At 37.1% G+C, this 27,426-nt stretch overlaps 2 protein-coding genes across 6 annotated transcripts in view; both read left to right on the top strand.

The window, feature by feature from the left end:
- Positions 1–27,426, top strand: part of LOC130251804 (dystonin-like) — a 285,947-nt gene that overhangs the window by 170,172 nt on the left and 88,349 nt on the right. For 4 of the 5 annotated variants that reach the window (XM_056488730.1, XM_056488733.1, XM_056488732.1 and 1 more), the window contains 8 exons: positions 3,863–3,997; positions 6,409–6,497; positions 7,112–7,244; positions 17,192–17,344; positions 19,340–19,573; positions 20,541–20,798; positions 22,522–23,067; positions 25,508–25,684. In XM_056488730.1, the coding sequence (XP_056344705.1) occupies positions 3,863–3,997; positions 6,409–6,497; positions 7,112–7,244; positions 17,192–17,344; positions 19,340–19,573; positions 20,541–20,798; positions 22,522–23,067; positions 25,508–25,684 (1,725 nt within the window). Of the gene's footprint in view, positions 1–3,862; positions 3,998–6,408; positions 6,498–7,111; positions 7,245–8,305; positions 13,853–14,059; positions 14,207–14,351; positions 14,568–14,750; positions 14,898–15,819; positions 16,054–17,191; positions 17,345–19,339; positions 19,574–20,540; positions 20,799–22,521; positions 23,068–25,507; positions 25,685–27,426 lie in introns of all 5 variants that reach the window. The other variant, XM_056488729.1, reaches the window with a different exon arrangement.
- LOC130251806 (desmoplakin-A-like) lies at positions 5–3,771 on the top strand. Its single transcript, XM_056488735.1, has one exon. It carries the CDS (start codon positions 578–580, stop codon positions 2,468–2,470), a length of 1,893 nt encoding a protein of 630 aa, XP_056344710.1. The 5' UTR covers positions 5–577; the 3' UTR covers positions 2,471–3,771.

Here is a 27,426-nt window from a genome sequence, read left to right as displayed (position 1 = left end):
ACACACTACATTTTGTGAGGGTTTGCCTTCCTAATGGTGCCTTTTACTAGTCCATTTGGCTGGTTGGTTTTGGTTATGCTTTTTTACTATTCTGTTTAGTATTTCTTATGTTCCTACCTTGGTGAAGGGAACCCCTTCTGTCTTACATAACAAACAGCTTTATATTAGACCTTACTACCAGGTTTGTTAACATCTAAGAAAGATTATTTTAAAAATTTCTATTGAAAATAGGAATTCACATACACTGTTGTATCTTTATTGGTCAAAGTAAGCTTTGATTAACAAGCAATAAGCTCATATAGTAACAAACTATAGTTACTGATGTTTAGTCTAGTCATATTCCTGTTATTGAATAAATATTTGAAATGGCAAATGCACTTCAAAACTCAAGCTCTTTATATATCTCTGCTCGCCAGTCCTAGTAGCAGTTTTCCTTTCTGACTTGCATTCAAGTTCTTCCTTTGGTTTCCCTGGTGGTGGATTTAGGAGTGAATTATGTACAGCACAGTCTGCAGATGTATTTCTCACTGTGTCAAAAACTTCCTATTTACAGATAGTGAAGAACAAGCACTATGACATGCATGTTGAAGTCACAACATTAAACCAAGAAAATGACAAGACTTTTGGTAATGAAGAGAGAATGTTTCAGGGATACAAAACTTCCGAAGGGTTTAGGAAAGAAGACTTTGCAAAGATGAGCACTTTCTTAGGAGAAGAGGTTTTGAGAACTGTTGATGATGCTACTCAGCTGGAATATTTTACAGAGGAATATGATACTATTAAATTTCAAGGGCTCCGACATGATGTAACTGCCAGGCAGTTGACTGAAGTTAAACTTTTAGACAGGCTCACTGTTGAGCAGCTCATTTCAGGGCAGAAAACTATTGATGAGGTTCAGAAAAGTCTTGAAAAATTTTTAACTAAACCTACAGCTATAGCTGGGCTGTACCTTGAATCTAGCAAAGAGATACTCTCTTTTGCTTTAGCAGCAAAGAGAAAAATCATAGGAAAAGCACTGGCCTTAGCATTTTTAGAGGCCCAAGCAGCTACTGGTTTCATTATTGATCCCACAACAGGTCAGAAATTCTCTGTTGATGATTCAGTTGCTAGAGGGCTGGCAGATAGTGAATTCAAGAGCAGACTGCTTGAGGCAGAGAAAGCTGTTTTGGGTTATTGCTGTTCTGGGAAAGTGCTGTCTGTATTTCAGGCTGTGGAAGCTCAACTTTTAGAAAGACAAAGAGGTAAAAATATCCTTGAGGCTCAGATTGCATGTGGGGGAGTTATTGATCCTGTAAGAAGTGTTCGTGTACCTCCAGAAGCTGCTGTTCAGCTTGGCTTGCTTAATAACACAATTCTAAAATTTTTGCATGAACCTTCAAGTAATGCAAAATGTTTCCACAATCCAAATAACAGGAAAGCTATGTACTACTGTGATTTGCTGAAAATGTGTTTGTTCAGTGTAAGCAGTAAATGCTTTCTGCTTCCAGTTGGTGAAAGAAAAATAAGCAGTCCATCAGCAGAGAAAAGTCATAAAACTTCTGTAATAAATGTTGACACAGGAACTGAAATGACTTCATATGAAGCTTATCAAAAAAATTATATTGATAAAGCTACATATCTGGAGCTTTCGAAACAGGAATTTGATTGGAAAGAGTCTACGTGTTTTGACTCTGATGGAAACTCTTTTCTTTTGCTTACAGATCTTAAAACTGGTGTACAGTTTAATATTGAGGAGACCTTAAATCAGGGTAGAATTGACAGAGCATTAGTCAACAAATATAAGGAGGGCCTCATCACAGTTAATGAGTTTGGTGATATTTTGGTTAGCAGTTCACAGCCAGATAAAGATTTAAACAGTCCTATTGCAGGGTTCTGGCTTTCTGAAACCAATGAAAGAATTCCAGTCTTAAAAGCCTCACGCAAAAATTTGGTAGACAGAGTTACTGCCCTCCGATGTCTTGAAGCTCAGGTTAGTACAGGAGGTGTGATTGATCCATTTACAGGGAAAAAGTACAGTGTTTCAGAAGCTTTGCAAAGAGAGCTAATTGATGATGGCTGTGCCAAGCAAATCCAGCAGTGTGAGCTGATCTTTACTGGGATCATTCACCCTGTAAGGAACACTGTTATGTCAGCTGTTGAAGCTGTGCATTTAAGTGCCATAGACAAAGAGATGGGCATGCGCTGCCTGGAGTATCAGTACTTGACTGGTGGCTTGATAGATCCCAAATCCCATTCCAGATTAACAATGGAAGATGCAATTAAGAATGGTATTATTGATGCTATCACAGCTACAAAGATGAAGGATGAAAAATTGCACACGAAAGTTTTAACGTGCCCCAAAACTAGGAAGAAGATAACCTACAAAGAAGCTTTAGATGGAGCTGTTTTTGATTGCCACACTGGGCTGCGGCTGTTAGAAGCAGCTCAGCCCATGAAAACAGGAATTTCCAGCCTTTACTATAATTCATAGTGGACAGGAGATATTAGGACTCCTTTTGGGCTCTGCTTTAAAACCTGTTAAAGTTAAGGAAAATATCTTGTGATGACCTTTATGGAAAATCATAAGTGGTGTTTTCTACCGTTAATTAGTTGCTGTAAAACTATTTGTTATGAACAACTAATTAGTACCAACCACTGAAACTGGAATTAGATATTACTTATTGCAAAACTGAAATTTAGAGATAAACAGATTCATAATTTCAAGATGCAATCTATGTGTTCAGTCTTTACCTGAAGGCCTTGTCTGTCATTACCTTCCATGTAGGTAGTGTAAATGAGAAATTATAGTGAGTATGGTGAAGTTAATATTAGTTCAAAGTGGGTAGATTTAGGTGAGATAAGAGTCATATTCTTACATTAAAGATTGAAAAGGACTGCCCATTTTGTGAGTGAACACAGTGTAGTATTTCATGTGACCTGTTACTTAAAATTACAAATCAGTCTGCAGATACCATTTGTTTTACAAGAGTGACAATAAAATATGCAAGGATTAAATCTGCAGTGTTGTAAGTACATGCATCAGTACTTTTTCTCACACTGGTATTTCATTAATTTTAATGGGCTGTTTACACCAAAAAGTTGTGTTTCCTGTTCCTGAGTTTTCCTCTTATTTCACATTGGTTTTTTTTTCTTAGAATTGTTTTTCTGCTCTAATAGGCAAATGAATTACAATTACATATCAAATTAAAAAAAAAAAATCCATTGAAATAAAATATGTTCATTTTTACTTATGGTACATGGAAGGGCTTAAGCAAGTTTTCTCAATATTGATAAATGTCCTCCTGAGATTGTACTTACATGAAAAGGAGTATGTGTTCCTGTGCAGAAAAAGATTAAATGTCTCAGTATTTTACTCTTATTTTTTCTTGTTTCTGTGAACATAAAAGCAATGTATTCTTCCTAATTGTAATTTGGTAGTCCATGTGCATAATGTGCAAAATACTGTTATGCTGTATTGGTTTTACATATCCTTATCTGAGGGTAATGCAAAGGCAGCAATTTAAAGGTACTTTATATGCAAATACTTCTTAGATTTTATCTGCTGAGTAATGGCTGGGAAGCTATGCTTTTTCTTGCTATCAATCATTTTATAATGATTGTATGTGTTTATGAATAAGCACCTTTATCATAATTAAAAATCACTTGAGGTATTATTTTGTATTGTTTATAATTATGTGGCATTTTTTTCCTACATCAAAATGTCATAGTAATGCATGTGGTGGTAAATAAAAAAGAAATAGTTTTATGTTTATGTGGTGATAATAATCACATTATGATAGAATTGTGTTTCTACAGACATTAATGTTACATATTTCAACAATTTACATTTACATGTTTCTTTACAATTCATGGCACTCATCAGAAATCAATGGAAGAGGAAAAGAAGGAACATGTTGAGAAAGCTGGGGATTTACTGAAATGGGTTTCAAATCTCAGCAAGACACTCAGCAAAGAAGAAGGAGAAAAGGCTGAAAAGACAGATTTACCTAAGCAGCAGGTACACACACATCTTTTGATAAAGCACCACTTCCTCTTTTTAGGTTTTCATATGGATTAAAATGCCAAAATATTCCATAAATACTTGGTTTCTTTTCCCCTACAAATCACCATCCACATTTTCCTCAGGACATAATTTCACATTTGGTTGTGAGTAGAGAATTGGGTAAAAAATCATCAATGTTTAGGGACGCAAGCATGCTATTCAAGAAGAAGCTCCCACTGCTTTTTACAGACCTAGCATGTGACATATTCTGACACTGCAAAATATCAGTTTAGAGAAACTGGACCCTGCACACCATATCTCAGCCTTTGTAGAGGGAGAGTGCATCCTGTCAGGATGGCATTTTGGGCACCAGGAAGAAGGAAGCTGGTAGGAGGAGCCTGAGGGCCAATTTCTATTATTTGCTTTTGATAAGTTAATCAGAGGGGCCCTCTTAAGGGATAGTCAAAACTGCTGTCCTAGGAAGCACAGCAGATGTTGACTGAGGTCTCTTTGTTACCACACTAGACCACAGGCTGTTGGAGTAGCCCATCTTGATGCCTTTGTATTTAACATTGTCACTATGTGCAATTGTAACTCTGACCATAAATTTCCATCTGTGAGGTTTCCTGTCATTTCTAGGCCCTCCTCTGCTGGGCTTGCTCCAAGAAATAGCTTAGTTAGACCTAGAAAGGTTTCAGTAGGTGAAGGCTTACCTGCTCTCTGAGCAGCAGAGGGACAGAGCAATGTCTCATCCACATCCCCCAGTACAGTGCTGGATGTGTCATCATGCAAATGTGATTTTGGCCCTCTTGGCATCCTGTTCCTGTTTTTATTTTGGTGATACTTTCTGGTGCAAGAGCCACTGGACCAGCATGTGCATAGATCCAGCTTGCTGTTGGGAAGGTTGGCAGTCCTGATGAGCACTGTTCTGGCACGTAGCTTGCTCAGAAGGACCAGTGCTAGCTCTGAGTTTGTCCCTACATCTACAGGAAGAAGTAAGCTTGTACTGATTGGAACATATTGATTGGTAAATTGCTGGTAGTTAAAATCAGGATTTGCAAGAGCATTGAATGCTGGTCCTCTTCTGCCCTTGTTTATGACTACACTGCAAACCTTTATCAGTGCTGGGCCAGCACTCAACTCCTTGGGACATCTCAGCTTACCACAGCAACTGTGGGTTTCATCTCCTCTGTCCAGCCTCAGCCTCCAGGGGGTAACCTGTGAGTTGGCTGTCTTGGCTTCCTGTGGGAGGTGGATGTCTGCTGAGGGTCTCTGCTTCCCTTGTGAAATGGCTAGTGAGGTACCTGCACCTTTCAGAGGTGCCTGGATTTGGGTCTCCACTGACTAGCAATGATGCCTTGACAAGTTGGGTAGCAAAACTGGTGGAGCTAATATCAGCTGAAATACATTTCACACAGAGGCTGGGGTTGCTGTGGGGTGTAGCCTGGTGCTGGGAAGAGAAGCTGATGGCAGTAGTGACAGGGTGCACACAGCAGCCACAGTGCCACTGGTTCGCTGAGTAAAGTGGATTTGTCACCCCATCTGCTACTTCAGCCTCCCCTCACCTTCTTGCACAGTGCATCCAGGGGCTCTCTTGGTTCCTGTGCAAGCAGCACAAGTGATGAGATTGTGGCCTGCTGGTGGTGATTGCAAAGGGAGACTTCTGGGCCCTTTGATACGATGCATACAAGGACAGATTGGTTGTGTCCAGATCCAGGTGATGAGGAGCCCGAACACCTTGCTGGAGACCTAGCAACTATGTTGAAAATATCTCCAGCTTGCAGAACACCCTTTTGATAATTTACCTTTATTTATCAGAAATGAGTGCTTTACTTGGAGAGACTGCAGGGAGTTTCTCAGGAAAGTTAGAAGATGAAATTCCTACAAGTTCCTCTACCACAACAAGTCTTTCAATGGGGATGGCACAAAATTGATAGTGTGGGGAATATTAATTCATTTTTTCCAGCTGTCTCATATTGCATTTGTCTCTGTTATTGAATTTAATGAAGGCTTGTGGTCTTCTGATATGTTTTTTCAAAAATTTGTTATCTCTTATTTTGGTGAGCAATTTTTTGAATGTGACTGTTGTACACAACCTTTATAAAGCTGCTATAAACTGTGCCAACTATAATAGGGGATTTTAAGTCATTGGTTAATTTTCCATCAAATAGCATTTTGAAATATTTTATTTGTTTTGCCCAATAGTTTTCTGAAAACAACTTGCTTAATCAAAAGGCATATCACAATGACTTACTTATATGTAAATGATACAATTCTGATAAATAATATTGTTCTAAGGAGAGCCAGTATGTTTTTAAAAATCAAGATCTTATATTATTGAGATAAGTAGATACAAATTGGGTTTTGTTTGTTTCTTTTATTAATGTACATTATCAGATTTTGAACACAAGTTATTTATTTTTCAGATTTTCCTTCATGAAATGTCAACCAAGAAAGAACAAATAGCTGAAGCTCTGCAGACTACTCAGTCATTTTTAGCTAAGCACAGTGACAAGTATGCCACTTTTTATTTTTCAAATAATGCAAATTAATTGAATCAATACATACTGTTTGCTTAAAAAGAAATCATCTCCTTATAGTTCTAATTGCACTTCATGTACATTTTGGGGTTTTTTGTCTTCCCATTTGGTGATGCTTGATGCAATTTTGTTTATTTCAGTAATTTGACTTTGTTTGTATACCTCTGGTCTTCTTAAAAATATTAGATATTTAAATTTTCATTTGAAATCAAAATAATTATTAAATTTGTAATAAGTTAGTACTTGAACTACCTATCACAAGATTGTTTCATCTGTGTCTGAAAACAGATGGTTTAAATTACTAAATTGCTGAGATATCTCATGACTCCTTACTGGTGATGTTACTTGTCTTGACTGGTAATCACTAGACAAAGGCCCATGCAAAGGTTAAATGCTTCTTTTCCTGAATACCTGCAATAGGATTGTAGCTTTCTTGAACATCTTTGTTATTAGGCTGTATTTTTCCAGATTACTTGTCTGGAATTGTACTAATTTCTACTTGCCATTTTTAATTAAAGAAAGGCAGACCACTCCCAACAAGTTACAAATAACCCAGAGATCTCCTTCTTCCATTTTTTTTTCATAATAGAATGACAGATGAAGAGAGACATGAAATGGAAAAGCAAGTTAGATCCCTCCAGGAAAGCTACAGCTTGTTATCCAATGAAGCTTTGAAGCAGCTGCAGGAAACACATCTGGGTGATGAAAAGATGGAAGAGAAGGTAACAAGATTCAAACTTAGATTTCATTTTCTTTTGAGATTTTACTGCATGGTTTTCAAACTACACGTGGTCAGCAAAAGAAGAAACTGCAATTAACAATGGTGTGGAAGGAACTTGATATTTAATTGGCTGAAGGTGTTGTGTATTTGCTATGAAATAATATATGCGACCTTACCCGTGCACATGAGCATTCTATTCATCAGACTTGTTTTATGAAGACTCTTAATAATGTGTGTCTTGCATGAAGAAAGATAAGCAAATCATTCATCTCTTAACTCTTCTCTTGAAAGCCATTCTTTGACTGCTAGATAAGTCTGCATTTCTGCTGCAAAAATGACACTGTAAAGTAATGTTAGTCTCTCCCATATATCACTCTGAGATGTCCTAGAAGTGATCTACTTTCAGTTTTTCTTAATTTTTTTCTGGGTATAAAAATGAGAGGACATAATACAATTAGCTCTGAGACACTTTGAATAGATTTTTAAATGGATATTAGTTTTAAATATGGAGTGAGTATTCTCATATACCTATAGAGGCAGTGTCTGTGTAATGAATAATGTTGCCAAACTGACTTCATGCTTTCCATGCAAACTAAATACAATATTTGTTGCTAGAGTATCTGATTCCATATTGTTGAGTGTATATACAGAAATACTGTATGCTGTAAACATGAATAGCATGGTTGTGTTGAATCACATACTGTTTCCAAATATTCTAACCTTTCACAGACATTTATAGCATGAAAATGTGCCTTTCAGGTATATGTTCTATTTGCCCTCTCTGCAATCATTTCTTCTATTGTCTTTCACTAACCCTATTTATGTGTGCAAAGCATAGGTTTTCAATTCACAGATGCATGTTGGTTTTAAATCTTTTATCACATCATGTGCTGTTGAATGACTGACATAGATCACTTGCGCATTTGAGCTGCTAACATTCACAACATTCCTCCAGGCCTGGTAAGTACATGTTTTTATGCTTATCATGCATTCAAAATCAAAAGAAAATTTAAACATACAGTCCAAAAATGGTGATAGCTTTTCTTTTATATTCCCTTTTAGGTGAATAAAGTCATTGCTGGTGTCATTGACCAAACAACTGGAGAAGTCCTTTCAATCTTTCAGTCAATTTTAAGAGGTTTTCTTGACTATGACACTGGAATTAGATTGCTTGAGAATCAGCTGATTGTTTCTGGAATAATTTCTCCAGAATTAGGAATGTGTTATGATTTGGAAGAAGCTAAAGCCCATGCCTTAATTGATGACCAGATTCTGTTGCAGCTGCAGGAATTAAGTAATGCAAAGAAGCTTATATCAGAATCATCATTAACAAATATTCCAGTTGTTTCAGCTTTAGAACAAGGTTTGATTTCAGAAACTCTGGCTGTTAAAATTCTTGAGAATCAGCTTTCGAGTGAGTATTTGATTTTGCCATCTACTGGAGAAAAGCTGTCTTTGCAGAATGCTTTCCAGAGAAATCTCATTTCTCCAACATTATATTCAAAACTCCTGGAAAGACAAGATACATGTAAAGATCCCATAGACCCCAACTGTGCTGAGAAAATTTCCCTTGAACAGATGGTTCACAGAGGCATAATGCATGAAGCAACAGGGTTAAGACTCCTACCGGTGAAACCACAAGAAAAAGGGAGAATTGTGTTGAAATGTGGAAGGAAGGTGACTGTTTTGAGGGCAGCCCATGAGGGGTTCATTGACAGGGAAACAATGTTCAGGCTGCTGGGTGCCCAGTTAATGTCTGGAGGTATCATTGACCCCGACTCAGGGAAAAGAATGACTGTTGAAGAGGCCATGGGACAAGGGCTGATAGATCAGGACACGGCCTGTGGGATCCTCACACATCAGGTTCAGACTGGTGGAATCCTTTCTCACAGCTCAGGACAACGCTTGACTGTCGATGAAGCTGTGCAGTGCAACTTGATATCCTCTACCAGTGCTCTGCTGGTATTAGAAGCACAGAGAGGCTTTGTGGGACTGATCTGGCCTCATACTGGTGAAATATTCCCCGTATCAACTTCTTTGCACCAAGATATGATTACAAATGAGCTGGCGTTCAAAATACTGAACGATAGAAAGAAAATAGCTGCACTTTACATTCCAGAAACTTGTGAAATAATCAGTCTTGACAAGGCTGCAGAATCAGGGATAATAGACAGTAACACTCTATCTGTTTTGACCAATGTGACTTTACCAGATAAAATGCCCAACGTAGAAGAATTAAAGACCCCTTGTAAAAATGCTGCAAAATGGTTATCAACTTATGAATTTCTGCCATCTGTACTTCATGACTGTGAGGGGGAACAGGAAGATTCTGGCAGAGAAGACCCTGTATGTCATAATATAGACCAAGCTAAGAAAATATTCATGTCTTACCTGATGGTAAATAGTTATATGGATGCAAACACAGGACAGAGACTTTTGTTATATGATGGGCAACTGCAAGAAGTCATCAGTATGTTGCTGGAAGGTGATAGTGCTGGGTACAATGCTGGTGTGTCAGAAATGGAATTTAGTAACAAATATGTAAGCTCAAAAGGAATTCACCTAAAGTCAGCAGACAGCTTTCAGGGTGATCTTTTAGGTGCTGAGAATTCTTGTAATAGCAGGAAATGTAATCAATTTGATGATTTTGGGAATTATGTATCTCAACAAGAAGATCTCCATGTGTGCTGGCCAGATGTTTGCAATGCTCTTGGTACTGAGCAATCAGAATATACACAGGAGATGCTGTTAACTATCCCTGCAGAACTCAGAAATGCAGGAAGCAGCACTCAAAATTCCATGAAGGGAAATGAACTCAGAGGTTCTTTGGAGGTTTCTGGGTGGACAGAACTCTGTAAGCATAACAATCCGCAAACTAATTCAGGAAACATTGAAGGATATCTTCCAAATGACTCTAATACAAGACTTTTATCACAAACAGCAAAAGAAGGGATTTGTGTGGGACACAGTCTGGATAATGAAAATATGAATGATAAAACATTACAAAATTCCTTGAGTGTGAATGATTTGTCAGATAATGGAACATGGAAGGAGCTGGAAAGGTACATGGAATATGGGCCTCACATATTTCAAGCTGATAATAGCAGAATGGTACTGGATAACAGAGAGAAAGATAATTTTCAGAGACATCTTGGTTCATCCATCAGTGCAGACACTGAATATAGACTTCCAGAAGAATTGGTTAGTCAATGTGACATCACACTAAGGTTTGACGACAATAGATATGGTGCACAACTTCTACAGGAATATGCAAGTCCATCCCTAGAGGACTGTCTTTATATACATGGAAGGCCATCCCTGAAGGATTGTACTGATTTTCAGAATAAAGTGTGTCTAGAAGACAGCACAGGCATGCACCACAGTCTTTCATTGGCTGGTGATACTGTCACCCATGATGGACCAGCTCTGGGGGACAGTAACAGCACAGCACAAAGGCTGAGTGTAGAAGAAAGTGATGTTATATTCCACAAGTTAGTGCCATGTGACAGTAGCTCTGACTCATCAGTAGAGGGGGATGATGGCACCCCCCAGCCTGGGAGTAACTGCTTGCAGCATGCATGTGGTGAGGCAGCCTCTGAAGAGGACAGCTCTCAGCTGGATGATGGTGATGATGAAGCCTATGAAACACCTCAGGGTGAGGATGATGACACTGATGTCTATGATACTCCACAAACTGATGATGATGATGTTTCCTCTGACACTTCTCAAGGTGATGAGGGGTTTGATACCTTGCAGTTGGGGGATGATGATATACCAGAGCCAGAACTGGCTGGAAGGTCAGTTCCATTAGGTTTTCTGGAGGAGAGAGGTGGTCGAATAACCCTAAGAGAAGAGATCAGCTCTTTTCAAGAACTTGCAGCTAATGCTGAAGAGAATGTTCATGTAAATGTGAAAGGGCAACCTGAGAGCATAGCTATAGCTTCTGCAAATGCCAAAACTATGGAAAAAATCCCTGAGGAAAGGGAAAGAACAGGGAGTTTTGGAGAGAAGGAACAAGAGTTACCAGTTACTGTTGGGAGTGAAGGAAGAAAGGAAGGAGGCATGAGCTATTTACAGAGTATGTATGAAGCAGATGTACTAGACAGGATTGAGGAAGTTGAAATGAAAGCAGAAGGTGACCTGTGTGAGGAGGAATCTGAAGGTACACAGGAGGGGGAAGATTATGAGGAGGATTATGAGAGTTATGATGACTCTGACACTGATTCTGACAGTGAAGATGAAATGGATTTTTTTTATTCACATCATCAATGTATAAGTAAAGGTGACCAGCTGTTAATGTCTGTAGAAGATGTAGAAAGGAGCAATGAAAACAATCAGAACATTGATACCTGCTGCTATTCTTTAGGCCACAAAACAGGATATACTTTGCAATTCCAGTCTAACCATGAAAATGGAAAACTATCCTCAGAAATATGTGAATCAATGTCAAATATTTCTGAAGAAAGATTTGTTGCTCTTTCATGTACCAGTGAAGAAGACACACAGCAGGAGACAGAAGATGAATATGGGACTTGTATCAAAAGTGAACACAAGCCACAGGATACTACTGAGCCTATTCAGTCTGAAAATACCTTTGACACTAAATGGATGTCCATGACGAGTGAAGAGAATAATAAAACACAGTTTAGGGTTCCAGGTTCTCAGCTTCTTGATGGTACTGTGAAATCTGACCTCAGTGTGACAGCCTATCTACGGCAAGATACTGATGATGACCAAAGTACTTGGACAAATTTGCTTCTCTCAGAATGCTTTACTGATAGCATGAATAAAGAAAACAATACCACGTCAATATTAGATTCAAATCATGGACAAAGACAGAGAGAGGCACTACTTGCAGAGGAAAAAGTAATAAATTATATGGAACAACTAAAGGAAAGTTCATCCCAAATGGACAATAAATTCCTTACAGGTACCCCTCATGTAGGTGATAATAGTTCACTTAGGGACCCAATACATCCAGTCACCAGTTGGAAGCATGGTCAAATAGAAGGAGGTTTTGAGATTCTTACAGAAAATAAAAATAGATTAAATATTATGGAGGAATGTGATGTCATGGGGCTAAGTAATAGTCCCATTCAGATGGAAAACCTTGGGGAAATATTTGATTCAACAGTAATTAAAACTGCTAGAGAAACTCCTGTTGCAAGTAAAGAAAAAGTAAATGCTGATCAAGCTTTTCTTGACATTCAAGGTGCAAGATCAGATGAATTTAAGAGAGATGTTAACATTTCTGCTTCTTTAAAACAACATACAACATGCATAAAAGAAGGTGGCCATTCAGAACTCAATAAAACTGAATTATGTTTTGAGGACATGAAAAGAGGGGAAAAGGGTATACAGAATGAAAAGGATTTTCTCCTAAATGTGGAAGAAATGCATTCAAGTGAATTTGACACTTACTCTTTTCCCCCACATGATACAGTGAAGCCAAAGGAGATTAGCTTAACTAAAGAAATAGGGAGACCTAGCTGTCAAAATACTGACAATGTTCTTCAAGACATTCCAGAAAACAAAAGCAGCAATGATAGTGAAATTTTGCCCACAAAACCAGAGGATTTAGGAAGTACTGAGGATGCCAAAGAATTAGGGGATGGAAGTGAAGTGCTGCCTACTGGGAGACATACCCACACCACTGATGTTTCTTCTGCATTTCTGAGTAGCATAGGGACTAAGTTAAATTATGGTGCCCAGAACGAACATGAGACGCTGAAAAACACAAAGGGAGAAAATGTCATGGTCAGTGAGACTTCCTGCCTTGGAAATGGTTTCAAAAAACAAGTGTCCATGGAGTCATTGCAAAGAGAAATGGCACCCTGCAAAGATATTCAAGTAAAAGAAGGTATTTCAGATGTGTCTGACACACTAATGGAAGACTTACAGAATATATTACAAAGGAAATTGAAAATGGGACATGTTTACTGCAAGGAGGGTGAACCCCTAAGTTACTCTGATACCAGAACTTTAATGCAAAATTTACTTAAAATGGTTGGAAGCACTCAGCTTGCAAGTGAAATTTCTAGTGGGCCAAATCTGAAGCAAATAAGCAATGCTATTAGAACTGCATTAATGGTCACCACGCTGTGTACAGAGCCCAAGGACAGTGATGCTCCTTCACAGCTTTGGCCAGATTGCAGAAGTCCTGATCTTCTTCATGATATTCTGAAGCAGGAATCCTGCAAGCAGAAGACAGCTGATCCAGATGAAAGGAAGAGTGAAACAGACAGGAAAGCTCCTGTTCCCAAGCTTGCTACCACTGAACTTCTGGAAAATTTTCAAATCTCACTAGGAGATGAAAGTACAAGCAAGTTAGAGGAGCTGATAAATGGTTTGCTTATGAGCTCACAGGGTGCTGGTATCACCACAGAGCATGAGGGTAAAGGCAAAGGAGATGGGCTTTATTCTCTTTCCTCAACAGAACAATCAGAGCTTGGATCAGAAATTGATGAAGAGAAAACATTGGTAGATAATGCAACTACTACTTTTAAAAGTGATCAGGAACATGGGAAGACAGAAAGCCTGTCCAAAGGCTTTACTGAGCCTGTTTTGAAAACAAAAGAAGCAGTCCTGGGAGACACCCCCACTAGCATGGTAAGTAACAAGAATATGTGCTCAGTGTCCTGTGTTAATGGAATTGTGTGGATCTTTCCAAGTGCTGGAGAGAACAACTGAACTGGAAAAACAGTTGAAAAATTAGATTATAAATTTAAAATAAATCATAATAAACCCAAAGACTTTTATTGCTTATTTTCATGTCAGTTAGGAAATTTTTTTCTGATTTTTAAAACTCATTTTCAGTTTGATGGAGTACAGCAATGTTTAAAGTTAACAGAGAAAATGCAAGAACATTTGGCGGTGCTTCAAGATATGCAAAACCACCTAGATAAACAACAGCCTGTTAGTAACAGCCTGGAAATACTAAAAGCTGAACTGGAACAGCTAGAGGTAAGAAAAGTGTTCTTTATGCTTGTGATGGGTGCTAGAAACAGCCCTTAGGTTTCAAAAGAGATATTTGAAATGTAATTAAAACAATTCAGATTTACACTTTTTTCTTAGCAACTTAATAATTTTTTATATCTTCTCTTTGTAGTCATTTGAATCAGGACTGGCTACCTTTGCAATTATCCTAAAAAAGGACATGAAGTTGGCAGAAGATTTCTTGAAGTCTTGTAACAGGAATATTCCAGAAGAGAAACTTCAAGAACTGAAGATATGCTATGAGTCTTTGCAGGAAGTATTTTTGGAAGTCTGTGATAGATCTTCAAAACGAGCAAAACAAATAGTCTGTGCAGTTGACTTGGAAATGGTATGTTTTTATCAGTGTATGTTTTTACCTTGATTTTCTTCAAGGTGATGGGACTAAAATAAAGGAATTTGAGTTTTCTTTATTTTATCTTAGTATAAAGATACATGTATGATTTAATTTTATATGGCAGAAAATGTGACTAGACTCCAGGAGCATAAATAAATGTACAACTTCCCTTTCTAGTCTAACCTTGCAGGTTTACATCAGGAACTTTTAAACCAACTGCAGAGATTTTCAGACTGGATCACAGAGAACAATAAAATCATGAATGACTTCACAATGAATACTAATGATATAGAAGAGATGAAGAAAAGTTTACAGCTGTTTAAAGTAAGTGCTCCTTATGGCAGGTGTTGATGCTTCTGGCAAAAGTTGCTCTTAATTATTAGTTAGGGTTTTTTTCCTTCTCAATAACCTCTATTACCTAAAGAGATGAATAGAAGTAATTATTTAAGAAGACAACTATTTGATAATCTAGTAATAAAATCTTGTCGATTTGCTTTTTCACTTGCAAAAAAATTTTCATCGAGTTAGGATTATTGAGAAAGCTATTGGTTCTACTTACATTGGTTGCAATAAATCTGAGCCTTTTAGAAATCTAATTTAAAATACAAATATTTCAGTGATTAAAAGTGGATTTTTATGCATTGGGTTCAGAATCTTTGCTGAAGTTTAATTGTCTTCCAAATCAATTATATGTGACAACACAAGATGGGAAAAGATAAGAATGAGTAATGGAAAACAAGGCACATCACATTTTTAGCAAAATTCATCTACTTCTATATGTATAAATAATAAAAATTATTTTAGTTGTTTTAATGTGCTTAAATAGAGTTCCAGAGAAATGGTATGGCCATAGGGGCTCCACAGTATGTAGCTGTTGGCAGAATTTGCCACATTGCTAGAAATGGTGGCATTCTTGCTGTGGAGTTAAGAATAGGAATGATTTCAAGTATATATTTTAAAATTTCTGATCTCCAGACGTAGAACCTGGAAATGTTACATCTAACCTGCCATAAATCTTTTAGAGCTGAAGGTCAGTCATTTTTCAAACATCCGTGAGAGAGCAAAGAAATAGAGATGTACAGGATCATATACTGAAAGTGTCAGTATGATTCTGAGTTTAGATTTTTCACAGCTAAATTGTCTACCAAAAGCCTTTTGGAATAGGGGCTAAGATGGTAGGGATACTTGTGGTTTATTTGTACTCAATTTTCTTTGTTGCTAATAATTCCCTTCACTTCATTTACAGAACAGTGCTGCAGAGCTCAGGTGTAAAAAAATGCAATTGGAGTCCACTGCGTTTGATGTTCAGTTCTTCATTTCTGAACATGCTGAAGATCTTTCTCCTAACCAGAGCAAACAGCTGCTGAGGCTCTTAAATACCACCCAGAAATCTTTTCAGGAAGCACAGGAAGCAATAAGTTCTCAAGTGGAAAGTTTAGAGACTCAGTTACAGGCAGTGCAAGAGCTGGGTGATCAGAAGGTTTGACTTTCTGTATAGATGTGTGCTGAACGTTTCTGTCTATGGATGAGGAATTTTTAATACCAGCATGCACTATTGAGCGTATTTCTATCTTTCCCCTTTTTACTACAGATACATTTGTAGTTCTACAAAGATGATATTGATGAAATTTGGTGAATTATCATTTTTGTATTTCCTTGGTATGCTTACAGAAACAGGATATTAAATTAAGAACAGACACAGGTCTGCTCTTTCTAGCAATGAGAGAAATTTATTTGAGGTTTCTCACAAGTGTTGTTCCTTCAGCAGTGATATCAGAAATGGATCCGAGCTCTATTGACCACTGAATGGGTGTGGGCACTGGGAAAACTGTGAGTCAGGTTGGGCCAGTTACTTCTTCAGGTGGCATGGCTGCAGCTGGCAAGTGCAAGCAGCCTTTGTAGAGTCAAAAGAGGCTGCTAAGATGCTGCAGCTTAACAGCACCCTCCCTTCTCTCATAGCAGCTGTTAGGACTCAGAATCACCACCTCAGCCTTTGGTTTATGTGTAATTAAAAGTGCTTTAGTATTCTGAAGACTTTGTATTATTTTGGCATTCCAAGAACATTTCTTTCTACTATATTTTGTGAAAGAAGCATAAAATTGAGTACAGGAAAGGCATGGATAAGTTTTCTAGGACTTTGTAACAAAAATGAGCTTGCATGTTTTGTTCTTCTCTACTGCTTAAAAAGTCCACAGTTTCTATTCAGGTAACATGTTATGCATCCCAAAAAGAGCTAACTCACATTCACAACTAACCTCTGTTTTGATGTCCTTTTTTTCAGAATTAATAGTGTTTATCACAGGTTTCAAGTGGCTAAGAGACTGGATTTTCACTCCTGTTGTTTGGAGATTTCATCCTTCACATATGTGCATGGCCAGACTTCTATTGGGCAATTCCATCAAACATGGTCTCTTTTACTTACAACATATTTGAGGTTTATCCATAACGTCTGTGTGTTCATCTTGCTCTTTGTACCACTGCTATCATGTTTACAGCATACTTTTAAAATTATTGCTTTGCAACATTGATGTTAAAGATTTCTAATAACTATTAGAGTGTTTGCTCCTGAAGTGAGGAGTTTCTGTCTTATTGTTCAATTGTACTTGGCTCTGATATAGGATGTGGCTGAAAGGCAGCAGGAATGCAAAGAGAAGCTGCAGGAGATCTGTGATTTGCTGACACAGACTGAAAATCGACTCATCGGACAGCGACAGTCTCTTGTTATTGGAGACAGCAAGGCTGAGCTGGAACAATACCAGACCAAACAGGAGGTATGCACCATTCTAGTCAGAGAAGTTAAAGAAGGCTGAGTGCAGAGGACAGTGACTCAACTCTTTTGTTGAGTAACAAGGCTTGTCATGTGAAAGGAGAATAAAATAAATTTTTTTAACCTACCAAAAGTAAAGGCTTAGTGGCATGCATTTAAACTGTTGCCTGTGAATACACTCCAGTATGTGCCAGTGGGAGAAGAGAAACTTCCAAATGAGGAGACACTAGAATAGAAAGTATGTGCTACACATTTCAAGAAGCACTCTTGAAGCAGGCATGAATTTTGTTAATATATTAGCTTAAGATTGTTCCTGTTGAATGTGATAAAATCATGTGTTTATTATGCTAAAATAATTTAGCCAGCTGTTTACCTGGTATCAGGAAGTGTTTATTTCTATTCAGAGTACTTTGAAAAATGTGACTGCTATGTTTTCTCTTGCCTGAGGCTTTCCATTGCTTCACTCTTGTTTTATTTTGAATTCTGGTTCTTATTAGTATTTCTTGCAATCTCTTTGGTGTCCTCATAGAGCAAACCCCTTTCAATTTGTTTGATTTCCTTCAGTTTGCCCTTCAGCTGTATCCAGTTGTCTATAAGCTTTTACTCTGGCCTTTGGATATTGAGTTTATGATAGTTAAAGGACTGAAGGATTTGGGGCACTTCCTCTTCCTTCTCCTAGTACTAATTTACTATATTGTAGAGCTCCAACTCTCTGTGAAAGGAGAAATTTCCTTATTTATCTTGTCTTGCTTTACTTAGCTTTGAAGTAATGCATGTAATTTGTCAAAGTTGTTATTATAGTCAGTCAATCATACAGATACCCCTGGAGTAGCTTTAAATATCTATTACCTGTCTTAAGAACTTATGGCCTAAATGGGGTACTCATGGGGAGTGAAGAACTGATACAGCATGTGCCTCATTTTTTTTCCCATCAGCTGTTTGTGACTAGTTGTTATTTTCTGACTAATTTCTTGGAATCACTATTCAAAAAGTGTGTCTTAGGAGGGAATAGGGATTAAAAACAGTCTTTTTTATATCAAGTCAGAGCTTTCATCCTCAGTGTGCTGTTTGAAAGAGAGCACAGAGATCTTGGGTACAGAAGAAGCTTTTCTTGATACACTGTCCCAGGAAAATCTTTCTAATCTACTTGCTGAAGTGTTAAAATGAGCTGAAGTTTTTAGCTGCAGTATTCCATATGAGAATGAGGGTCAAATGTTTTGCCTTGCTTCTCCAAGATTGTTACACTGCATAAAAAGGTGAAAAACGTATTTTTTTCAGTAACCGGGGGAATGCACTCAACAGTATAATCATTAAAATTAGAGTTCCTCCCAGATAATTGGGAGGCAGACTAGGAAACAGCTTTGGGTAACTGAAACTAAAGGTCTGTCCTCTATGAAATTCAATGCAAGTAAACACTCTTGAGAAATTGAAATATTATGATTGATTACAACAGAAGAATGAAAAAAAATTGTATGTCGTTTCTGGCCTGAACAAACCCAAGAAATATGGGAAAACTTTCACCCAGGAAAGATGATTGCAATTCTCTGATTTCTATTCAGTCAGCTTATTTTCAGCAGCTTTCTGTTAGGAGAATAATGGACCAGAATTTGTCAGGAGACTCACTTTACTAACTGCAGTGTAGTAGATTTACTTAAGTCTTGATTTCTAAAAAAATAAGATATATATTTGTCTACATATATGGAAACACAATATTTGAACTGTTAAACAAAGGGGAAAAAGTGGCTTCAGTCTGAAGATGACTGTAAGCAAACAGATTTGCAATTTTTAAAAAAAGTTATAAAAGATTGAGCTGCAACAAAATTTTCAGATGCTGATGCCTTTGATTTTAATAATTGTCTGCAATGTAGTAATGTATCATGCAGCTAGGAAGGAGCAGAGTGGTGCTTACCTTTAGGAGAGAGATAGTTCCAATAAAGTCAATTGGACTGATCTCATAAATAATTTACTTAATCATACTTTCTTTCTTTTTTATCAAAAGGAGATACAAAAAGACATGAGAACAAGTGCCCAGACACTGGCAGAGATTGTGAAAAATACCGAAACCTTCTTGAAAGAGAATGGAGAAAAGTTGTCACAAGAAGACAAGGCTATTCTGGAACAGAAACTAAATGAAGCTAAGACAAAGTGTTTGCTCCTTAGCCAGAAGGCAGAAGAGTCCAAAAAAGAACTGGATAAAGCTATGACAACAGCAATTAAGCAGGAAACAGAAAAGGTTTTTAAGCAACCATTTCATACATTTATTCAAACCTTTTTCTTGGTATAAGTCACGCAACTTACTGTTGTGTGGTGGGCTGACCTTGTCTGAATTCCAAAAAGCCATTCCATCACTTCCTTCCTCAGCTGGACAGGGGAGAGAAAATTTGATGGAAGGCTTGTGGGTTGAGATAAGGGCAGGGAGACATTACTCACAGTTGCTGTCATGGGCAGAACAGGCTTGACTTGGCAAAATTAATTTATTACCAATGAAATCAGAGTGGGATAATAAGAAATAAAAACTAAATCTAGTGTGGGCTTCCCACAAGGTCACAGCTTCCTTTGGTCACCCATGTGCTCTGGAGTGGGATCTCCCCCAAGGCTGCAGGTGGATCTCTGCTCCCCATGTCCCTCCCTGGGCTGCAGGGGCACAGCTGCCTCTCCATGGGCTGCACCAGGGGCTGCAGGGCAATCTCAGCTCTGCACCTGCAGCATCTCCTGCCCCTCCTGCACTGACCTGGGTGTCTGCAGAGCTGTTCCTCTCACAAGTTCTCACCCCTCCCTTCAGGCTGCTTTTTTTACCTTTTTACTATGTGATCCCAGAGTTGCTGCCACCATTGCTGATGGGAATAGCTTTAGCAAGGGGTGGGTCCATGCTGGAGTCCATTGGCATTGGGTCTGTTGGACATGGAGGAAGCTCCTGGAAGCTTCTCAGAGAAGCCACCCCTGCAGTCCCCCCAATTCCAAAACCTGGCCCAGCAAACCCAATACATATTGATAAACTGTGGAGAGGTTAATATCATATTTCAGTTGGGTAACTCATAAACTATTAGTTTGTTCTCTTATAAAATAAACAGCAACCTCTATACTAATCAAATTTTTTCTTTGATTTTAATGTATTTTGAATGGTTTATTTGTATGCTTACTTGATATTTTGTGATCTTTAAAGAAGATTTCTGAATTGAAACTGTGAAATTTCAATGCAGGTTGCAGCCATAGAGCAGCTGGAAGAAAGTAAAAATACTATAGAAAATCTTTTGGATTGGTTATCGAATGTGGATAAGGAAGCGGAGCATGGCAGGAAATTTAAGCAAGAGATAGAACAGAATGGAACACACTTTGAAGAAATTTTGGAAGGAGAGGAGGATGATGTTAATGGTAATCTGCAAGACATTGAAACTCAGGTGGACGGACTAGTAAAGAGCATAGATGATAACCTGAACCAGCAGTATCAGAAAGTCAAGGTATTGTGACTGGCTTTATTCAACATTTAGGTGTGCCACTCCTTATTCAGCATAAGTGAACTCAATCTCATCCTGCCTGTCACAGGCTTTGGAGAAAGCACTAGAGGTAGTAATATACAGTGATAGGAATTTCAGTAGTTAGAATGTATTGCACATTTGTCACTTTTTTGCTGTTACTCTAATTGTTTCCTGCAAAATAAGAGAAAGGACACATTCTGCAAGGTAAATGTCAAAAATCTTTGTGGTGTCTATTATTTTTTGTAGTGAGAAGCTGATGCAGGCAAATAAAATGCAAAAAGTAGCAATATAAATTCATACTGTTTATGTGACTTTTTCAAAAATCTTTGTGATACCCAGATGATTCATCCCCTTTTAATTCCCTGTGAATACTGATTGCTGCAAATAATAGTTTACTGAAATTATAGTTTTTATTTCCTACAACTTTAAGCAAGGGCAAAGCAGTGTTTGAAGGCTTCAGAACAGTGAGTTACATAAAATTACAATGCAGCATTTTAAAAATAGATTTTCCTGGTAAGTTGGAAGTATTTGAAAAAATAAGAGTTTTATGGTGTTTTCTGACTTACAACTTGAGAAATCAAGGACCTTTAGGTCCTTAAAGAAAGTTATGCTTGTATCTGAGAGTATTTTGGATTTCCTTTTTTATTTAAAAAAAACTAAAACAAAACACCAAAACAAAATCCCAAAAGCAACCCAAGAAAATAGGATTATCGGGTTTTGTGCCCGTGATATTTTTACTTCTACTTTTTTGACAGTTAATTTCTGCACCTATTGCCTACAGAATAACTGGCCTCTGTACTCACAGAAGAAAAACATACTGTTTATTTTACATAGCTATTTTTCATGGGAGACCTTCAAGTACGAATAATTTTTTGAAAGAATATATTTGAAATCTGTTTTTTATTTGGAATATACTACTAATTCCTGGACTCATATATTTTTATGGGATTGAAAAATTTACATGTGTAGATTGTGTTTTGATTTTTAATGTCAGCTTGTACCTGTTTTATAGCTAACTATATTTGATAAGAATCATGGCTCTTGATTTTGAAAAATGAAATTTCAAAACAGAAGTAATAGTTTTTGTTCCCTAAGTGTAAGAAGAAAGTATCTGTACTATGTTTGATGCTTTTACTCCTTTAGGTCTGCTTGTCTGTAATGGTAGCTACAATATAAGTAATGGGACATGGAGAGTTTTGATTTGGAAAGTTGCCTACCTTTGAATGTTTTATTTGTTAAATCCCATTTTGAGATAGAGAATTAGGAAAATTTTGATTACCCTAAGTACACTACCATAAATGCTAAGAATAAAGCAAATTAATTTTGTTAGAAAAAGGTTAGAGATTGATAATGCCTAATTTTGCCCTACAGAGTTGTGTTTTGGAAATACAGGGGAAAATGTTTATGTGATATATACATCCAGGTATTGCTGAGTTGTAATGATATTTGAACATTTCCATATGGTCATGGCCTGTACATCTGGCAAAAATTACCATTTAATGTTTTGTACAATTTTTTAACTGCACAGAAATATGATAACCAAGAGTCATACTTTCACTTAAATTACTGAAAAATGTGGAGTTTATTATAAAAAATATTAAAATTAGAAAAGCCTTTTATCATTTTGATGGTCTTTGTTTTACATGTCTTTTTTTAATGAACCATGTGAGAAGATGCTGATTGTAACTTATTCTTTTATTTGTAGGCTCAACATGAGAAAATTATTTCACAGCAGCAGGCTATCATAGTAGCAACTCAGTCTGCTCAGGCACTGCTTGAGAAGCAAGGACACTACCTTAGCCCTGAAGAAAAAGACAAGATGCAAAGGAACATGAAGGAGCTGAAGGCTCAGTATGAGACTGCTTTGGCTGAATCAGAACGAAAAATGAAATTGACTCATTCTCTAAGGGAAGAATTGGAGAAATTCGATGCAGACTATAGTGAATTTGAAATGTGGCTGCAGCAGGCAGAACAAGAACTTGACAATTTGGAGGCAGGGGCTTCTGACTTCAGTGGTATTATGGTCAAGCTGAAAAGGCAGAAGAGTTTTTCAGAAGACGTTATATCTCACAAAGGGGATTTGCGCTATATTACAATTTCTGGACAAAGAGTTTTGGATGCTGCAAGGTCATGCAGCAAAAGAGATGGTGTGAAGATTGACAAAGATGGTATTGATACTTCAGCTACCTATGCTGAAGTGCAGAATAAACTGGATAGAGCTTCAGATCGCTTCAAATCTCTCTATACTAAGGTAAGTTTTATTTACTCTGAATAGGAATGACTGCTGCAATTGATTTAGCAATTTGTGTAGACAGGAGCTAGTTGATGAAACAAACACAGTGAGAAGTTGTAAATTCTTTGTTTCTCAAAGTTAAATAACAGTACAAGATGCTTTTCTAGAAGATCTGGTTAAATCAAGTTTCAGACTGTTAAAGGTCTGAATGGATGATACATTCTACTTTGTGTTATAAGGAAGAAATGAGACCAGAGCTCTCCATTGTTCTTTCCAGCCTTAAACAGCCTCTGATATTGTGGCAGCTCAGAATGCCTTGAGTAATGTCTTGGGTTGGAAAGAAATTGTAGTACTTTCAGATGTATAATGTTGCTTTATATTGCTTGCAGTATTTCCCACACCTGTTTATTTACTTGGCTCCCTACTAATAAAATGATTGTAAAAAGAGGGAGAGACTATGCCAAAAATAGCAGGTAAAGTTTTAATTTTAACTTGTATCCTGAAATAGTTTGTCCCAATGTGAACTTTGTTGTCAACACTAGGCTTGAAAGAACTTAGTGATTTAAGGACAGCAATTATTTTCCACTGCTCTGCCAAGTAAACATTTTATTCTTAACAAGATCAGATTAGTGTCTAACTAATGAGTAATTAGCAGTGCAAAATCCTCCATGTACCTTAGAGAGGAAAGATAATCCAGTTCTCTGTGCCAGGTTCACATATGGGATCTACCTGATAGAACTAGATAAACATCACCAACTAGTCTCACATGCCAAATTTCAAACTGTTTTCAAAAAACCAAGTGTTGTTCAATATTGATAATATTCCAGAACTGTAAACTTTTGAGATAATTATTAATTGAACCATTGAAGAGAGAGTTGCTGTTAGTAGCCTTTGACTGTGCTATTTCATATTTTTCTAAGATCATAGGCTCAAACTCCTTAGTAGAGCTTCAGTGTCCACTGGTACAGTGCTGGTCTGCAACAGTGGCCATCTTTGTCTGCAGTTTTTTAACTCTTTAATGTTTTCATGCTTAGAAATGTAAATTCTATAAAGATATGCATTTGATTGCAAGGTTAAAAAAGTAGTGTAAAACTTGTTTTTTTGTCTTGCCAAGACAGCTGTTCATTCACAGAAGCATATTGTCCTTTTCCTGCTTAACTGGTATGAACATAGAAGCTAAATTGACAATTCCATTGACATGTTAGATTTCCTCCAGTTGGTTTATTGAATTACTTTGAGTGTGAATGTAAAAATTTCATAACAAAATTTTCAGAGAGCTTATTTTTATATGCATAAAAATCCCATGCCAACAGCTTGATTTGTCAATTTTCCAAATTCTAGCCTTTCCATATATACATTTAGAAGGGTAGTAATAGACATGCTTTAAATATTTGGCAATAAATAGGCAGAACAAAGTAGACCTTTTCTTTAAGGACCTGTCTTTAAGGACAGAATTCTAAAAAGATATTCACAATTCAGTGAGATTTTAAAGTTGTAAATGAATTGATAGCAACCTTTTTTGACTTTTGTAAAAGTTTCTTGCTTTTAATAAATACTTAGATTGCTCTTACATTTATATATATGTATTTGCACATTTGTGAGACATGTTTTTATAGGCTTTTATGTTGAAGGAATCCTAAAATCAGTTCTTGGTTAACAGGTTATATAAATAAGCATGTTCTATATCTGCCCACCAGATGGAGACCAAGTACCATTTGTAAATATTAAAATACAGTATCTGGAAAGTTCAGAATATAAATATTTAATGTGACTGTTTATAAATGTTATGACTTGATACAATCAGATTTTCCCTGTGAAACCATCTCCAGAAAGTCTGAGAGAGTTTCACTGACTTTATGTGACAATTTGCTGTAAACATTTTGGGGCATGATAACATATAGGACTAATAGGATCTTGTTCAGCTGACATTTTTAAGTGTATAAAACAAAGCATATGTGCAACACTGAACCATATCACTTTGGATTCACTATGCAGGTAGGGTAGTTATGCAAACAGTACTCCACTGACTGCATTTTAATGAACATACATATCTCTCCTGAATTTTAAAAAAAATTATAGTTTCCAGTGGCTTTCTGTATTTCTACTTTTCTACTTACTTTTTACATTTTTGGTGCCAGAGTTCTGATAAAGAATCTTCATATTGGTGAAACAAAAATTATTCCAGAAGTTTTTCCTATTCTAGTACAGCAAGTGAGATTCCAGTTTCCCACCTGCATCAGTGATTTAATCCTAAACCACCCTTTAGGAGCACAAACTGACCTGCATAACCTGTCCAGCTGTCATGTCTCAGTTCAGAAATCAGTAAGACAGTGAAATGATGGCAGGAAAAAATGATGCAATATTACAGGGAGGAATTTTTATAACTTTGAGATTGGTATGAAATGCAGAACACAGTTTAATGCCTGTGTATTTTCTTGTTTCTTTTTGACTCTTTTAGTGTAGCATCCTTGGAAATAACCTTAAGGACCTGGTGGATAAATACCAGCATTATGAAGATGCCTCATCAGGACTTTTGTCAGGTCTCCAGGCCTCTGAAATAGCTGTGAACAAACAACTATCAGAGCCAATTGCAGTGGATCCCAAAAATCTCCAAAGACAACTTGAAGAAACTAAGGTGAAAAGCTTTAAAATGCACCAGCACTTTTGTCCTAAAAGGAACTGATTTTTTTTTGTCTGAAAAACAGGATGATCTAATACAATCCAAGTGGCTGCAGGCCAAAATCTTGCCTTAAATGTGGACATACAACTTCTATGGTTCTGAAATTTGCTGTCCAGAGCAATATCTGAAAAGCACAGGGTGGAAAAGAATGGGGTACCAAGATACCATTAGCAGTGGTGAAAGCAAGATGTGTTTTCTATCACTTAGCAAATGACAGGGTGAAATCTGGAAACTTTTGAACGAAGAAAGGATTTAGTGATTATGATTTCCTATCAGAACAGGGCTTGGACAGGGTTCCAGATAGAGAAGTCCATTTGATTGCTGTCTGTGACTCTTGGTTTGTTTTGTTGCTTTTGGTTGGTTTTTTTTTGTTTTTTTTTTGGTTTTTTTTTTGGTTTTTTTTTGTTCACATTTGTGTGTTACTTCATCATGAAAGGGATCATACCAGGTGAACAGTGTGATGTGAGTAGTGCCTGTTTCAGTTTCACCCAGGGCTATATACCCTGCAGAGAGTGAACTTAGCATAATTTGTGTTGCACAGAAAAACACTAATTTTTATTTTTTGCCACTGAGGGTATAATTCATGACTTTATGTAAATCCTAGTACAGGCAAGACAAGTTAGTGATAGAGATTGTGAAGGTAAAACTCTGGATACCTGTATAAAGTGTAGGTTTGGAGAAGGCTTTAGGAATTCAAGTATATTTTGAGTTATATGAAGTTTCATACAGTCTGTCATTCTTGAACTGACTGTTATATTTTAATAAACATATTCAATCACCTATACTATAAATAAATGCAAGATTATTTGTTTTTTAGTGAGCAAGACTAATGGCCAGGCACTTCCTCACTGTTTTGTCTGTGCTCAGTGAAGTATCAGTGCAGGTCAGACACATTTACTAGTGACAAATGATAGTGGATGGCTTTTGGATGTTTTAATCATTTTTCTCACATCAGCCTGAGCAGTAGTTACCTTTATCTATGGTATCTTTCAAACTGGCCATTGGAAATGCCAAGCACTTTGGTGCATGACAGCAAAAGGAGACAAATCACAGCCTTGTTCAAGACAACAAAATTAAAAGTGTAAATTGTGAGCCCCTAACAATTGAATCTTTAGGTACATTTGTTCTTCCAAGCACTAGAAGAGTAGGAATAAAACCAATTACAATTTGAAGCTTCATTTAAACTTTTTGTTCTTTATGCCAAAATGAATTATATTCTCTATAATGCAAATTTTCATGGACATAATACAAAAGGAGTGAGTACTAGGGCTCTTTTTTTGAAATGTCCACATGGATTACTTGCCACACAAATGAGCACTCTATGACCATGAGTAGGGGAGAAAGGAGAGGGAACAAAATGTCAAAAGATTGAAAGGAAGAGAAAAAACAGGAGTCTGAAGAAAGCAAGCCAATTAATGAAAGCAAAACAAAGAGTATTTTGAGGAAGTCAGGTGTTGCAAGTTAAAGCTGTCCCTTGTAGCCAACACATGCAGCTGATAATCCAGCTAGACACAGACCTTGGCAGCATGGTGAAGTCTAATCTTTTTATGGGGATTAACTGTTCTTCAGAATATTCTTCACTGCCTCTGGCATTAGCTTGCTTGCCTTCTGTTAGCATACAGGGTTTTATGGTACATCTCTTTTATTTTTTTTTCCTCCTTTCTTTCTGCACAAGTACTAGCCTAAGCCTCTTCAGA

This window comes from Oenanthe melanoleuca, chromosome 3 (assembly GCF_029582105.1).
Source record: "Oenanthe melanoleuca isolate GR-GAL-2019-014 chromosome 3, OMel1.0, whole genome shotgun sequence".
NCBI lineage: Eukaryota > Metazoa > Chordata > Aves > Passeriformes > Muscicapidae > Oenanthe > Oenanthe melanoleuca.
This window is presented reverse-complemented; position numbering and strand designations above follow the sequence as displayed.

Coding starts and splice junctions, on each gene's coding strand:
- LOC130251806 (XM_056488735.1), top strand. CDS start 578: ATGCATGTTGAAGTCACAACATTAAACCAAGAAAATGACAAGACTTTT.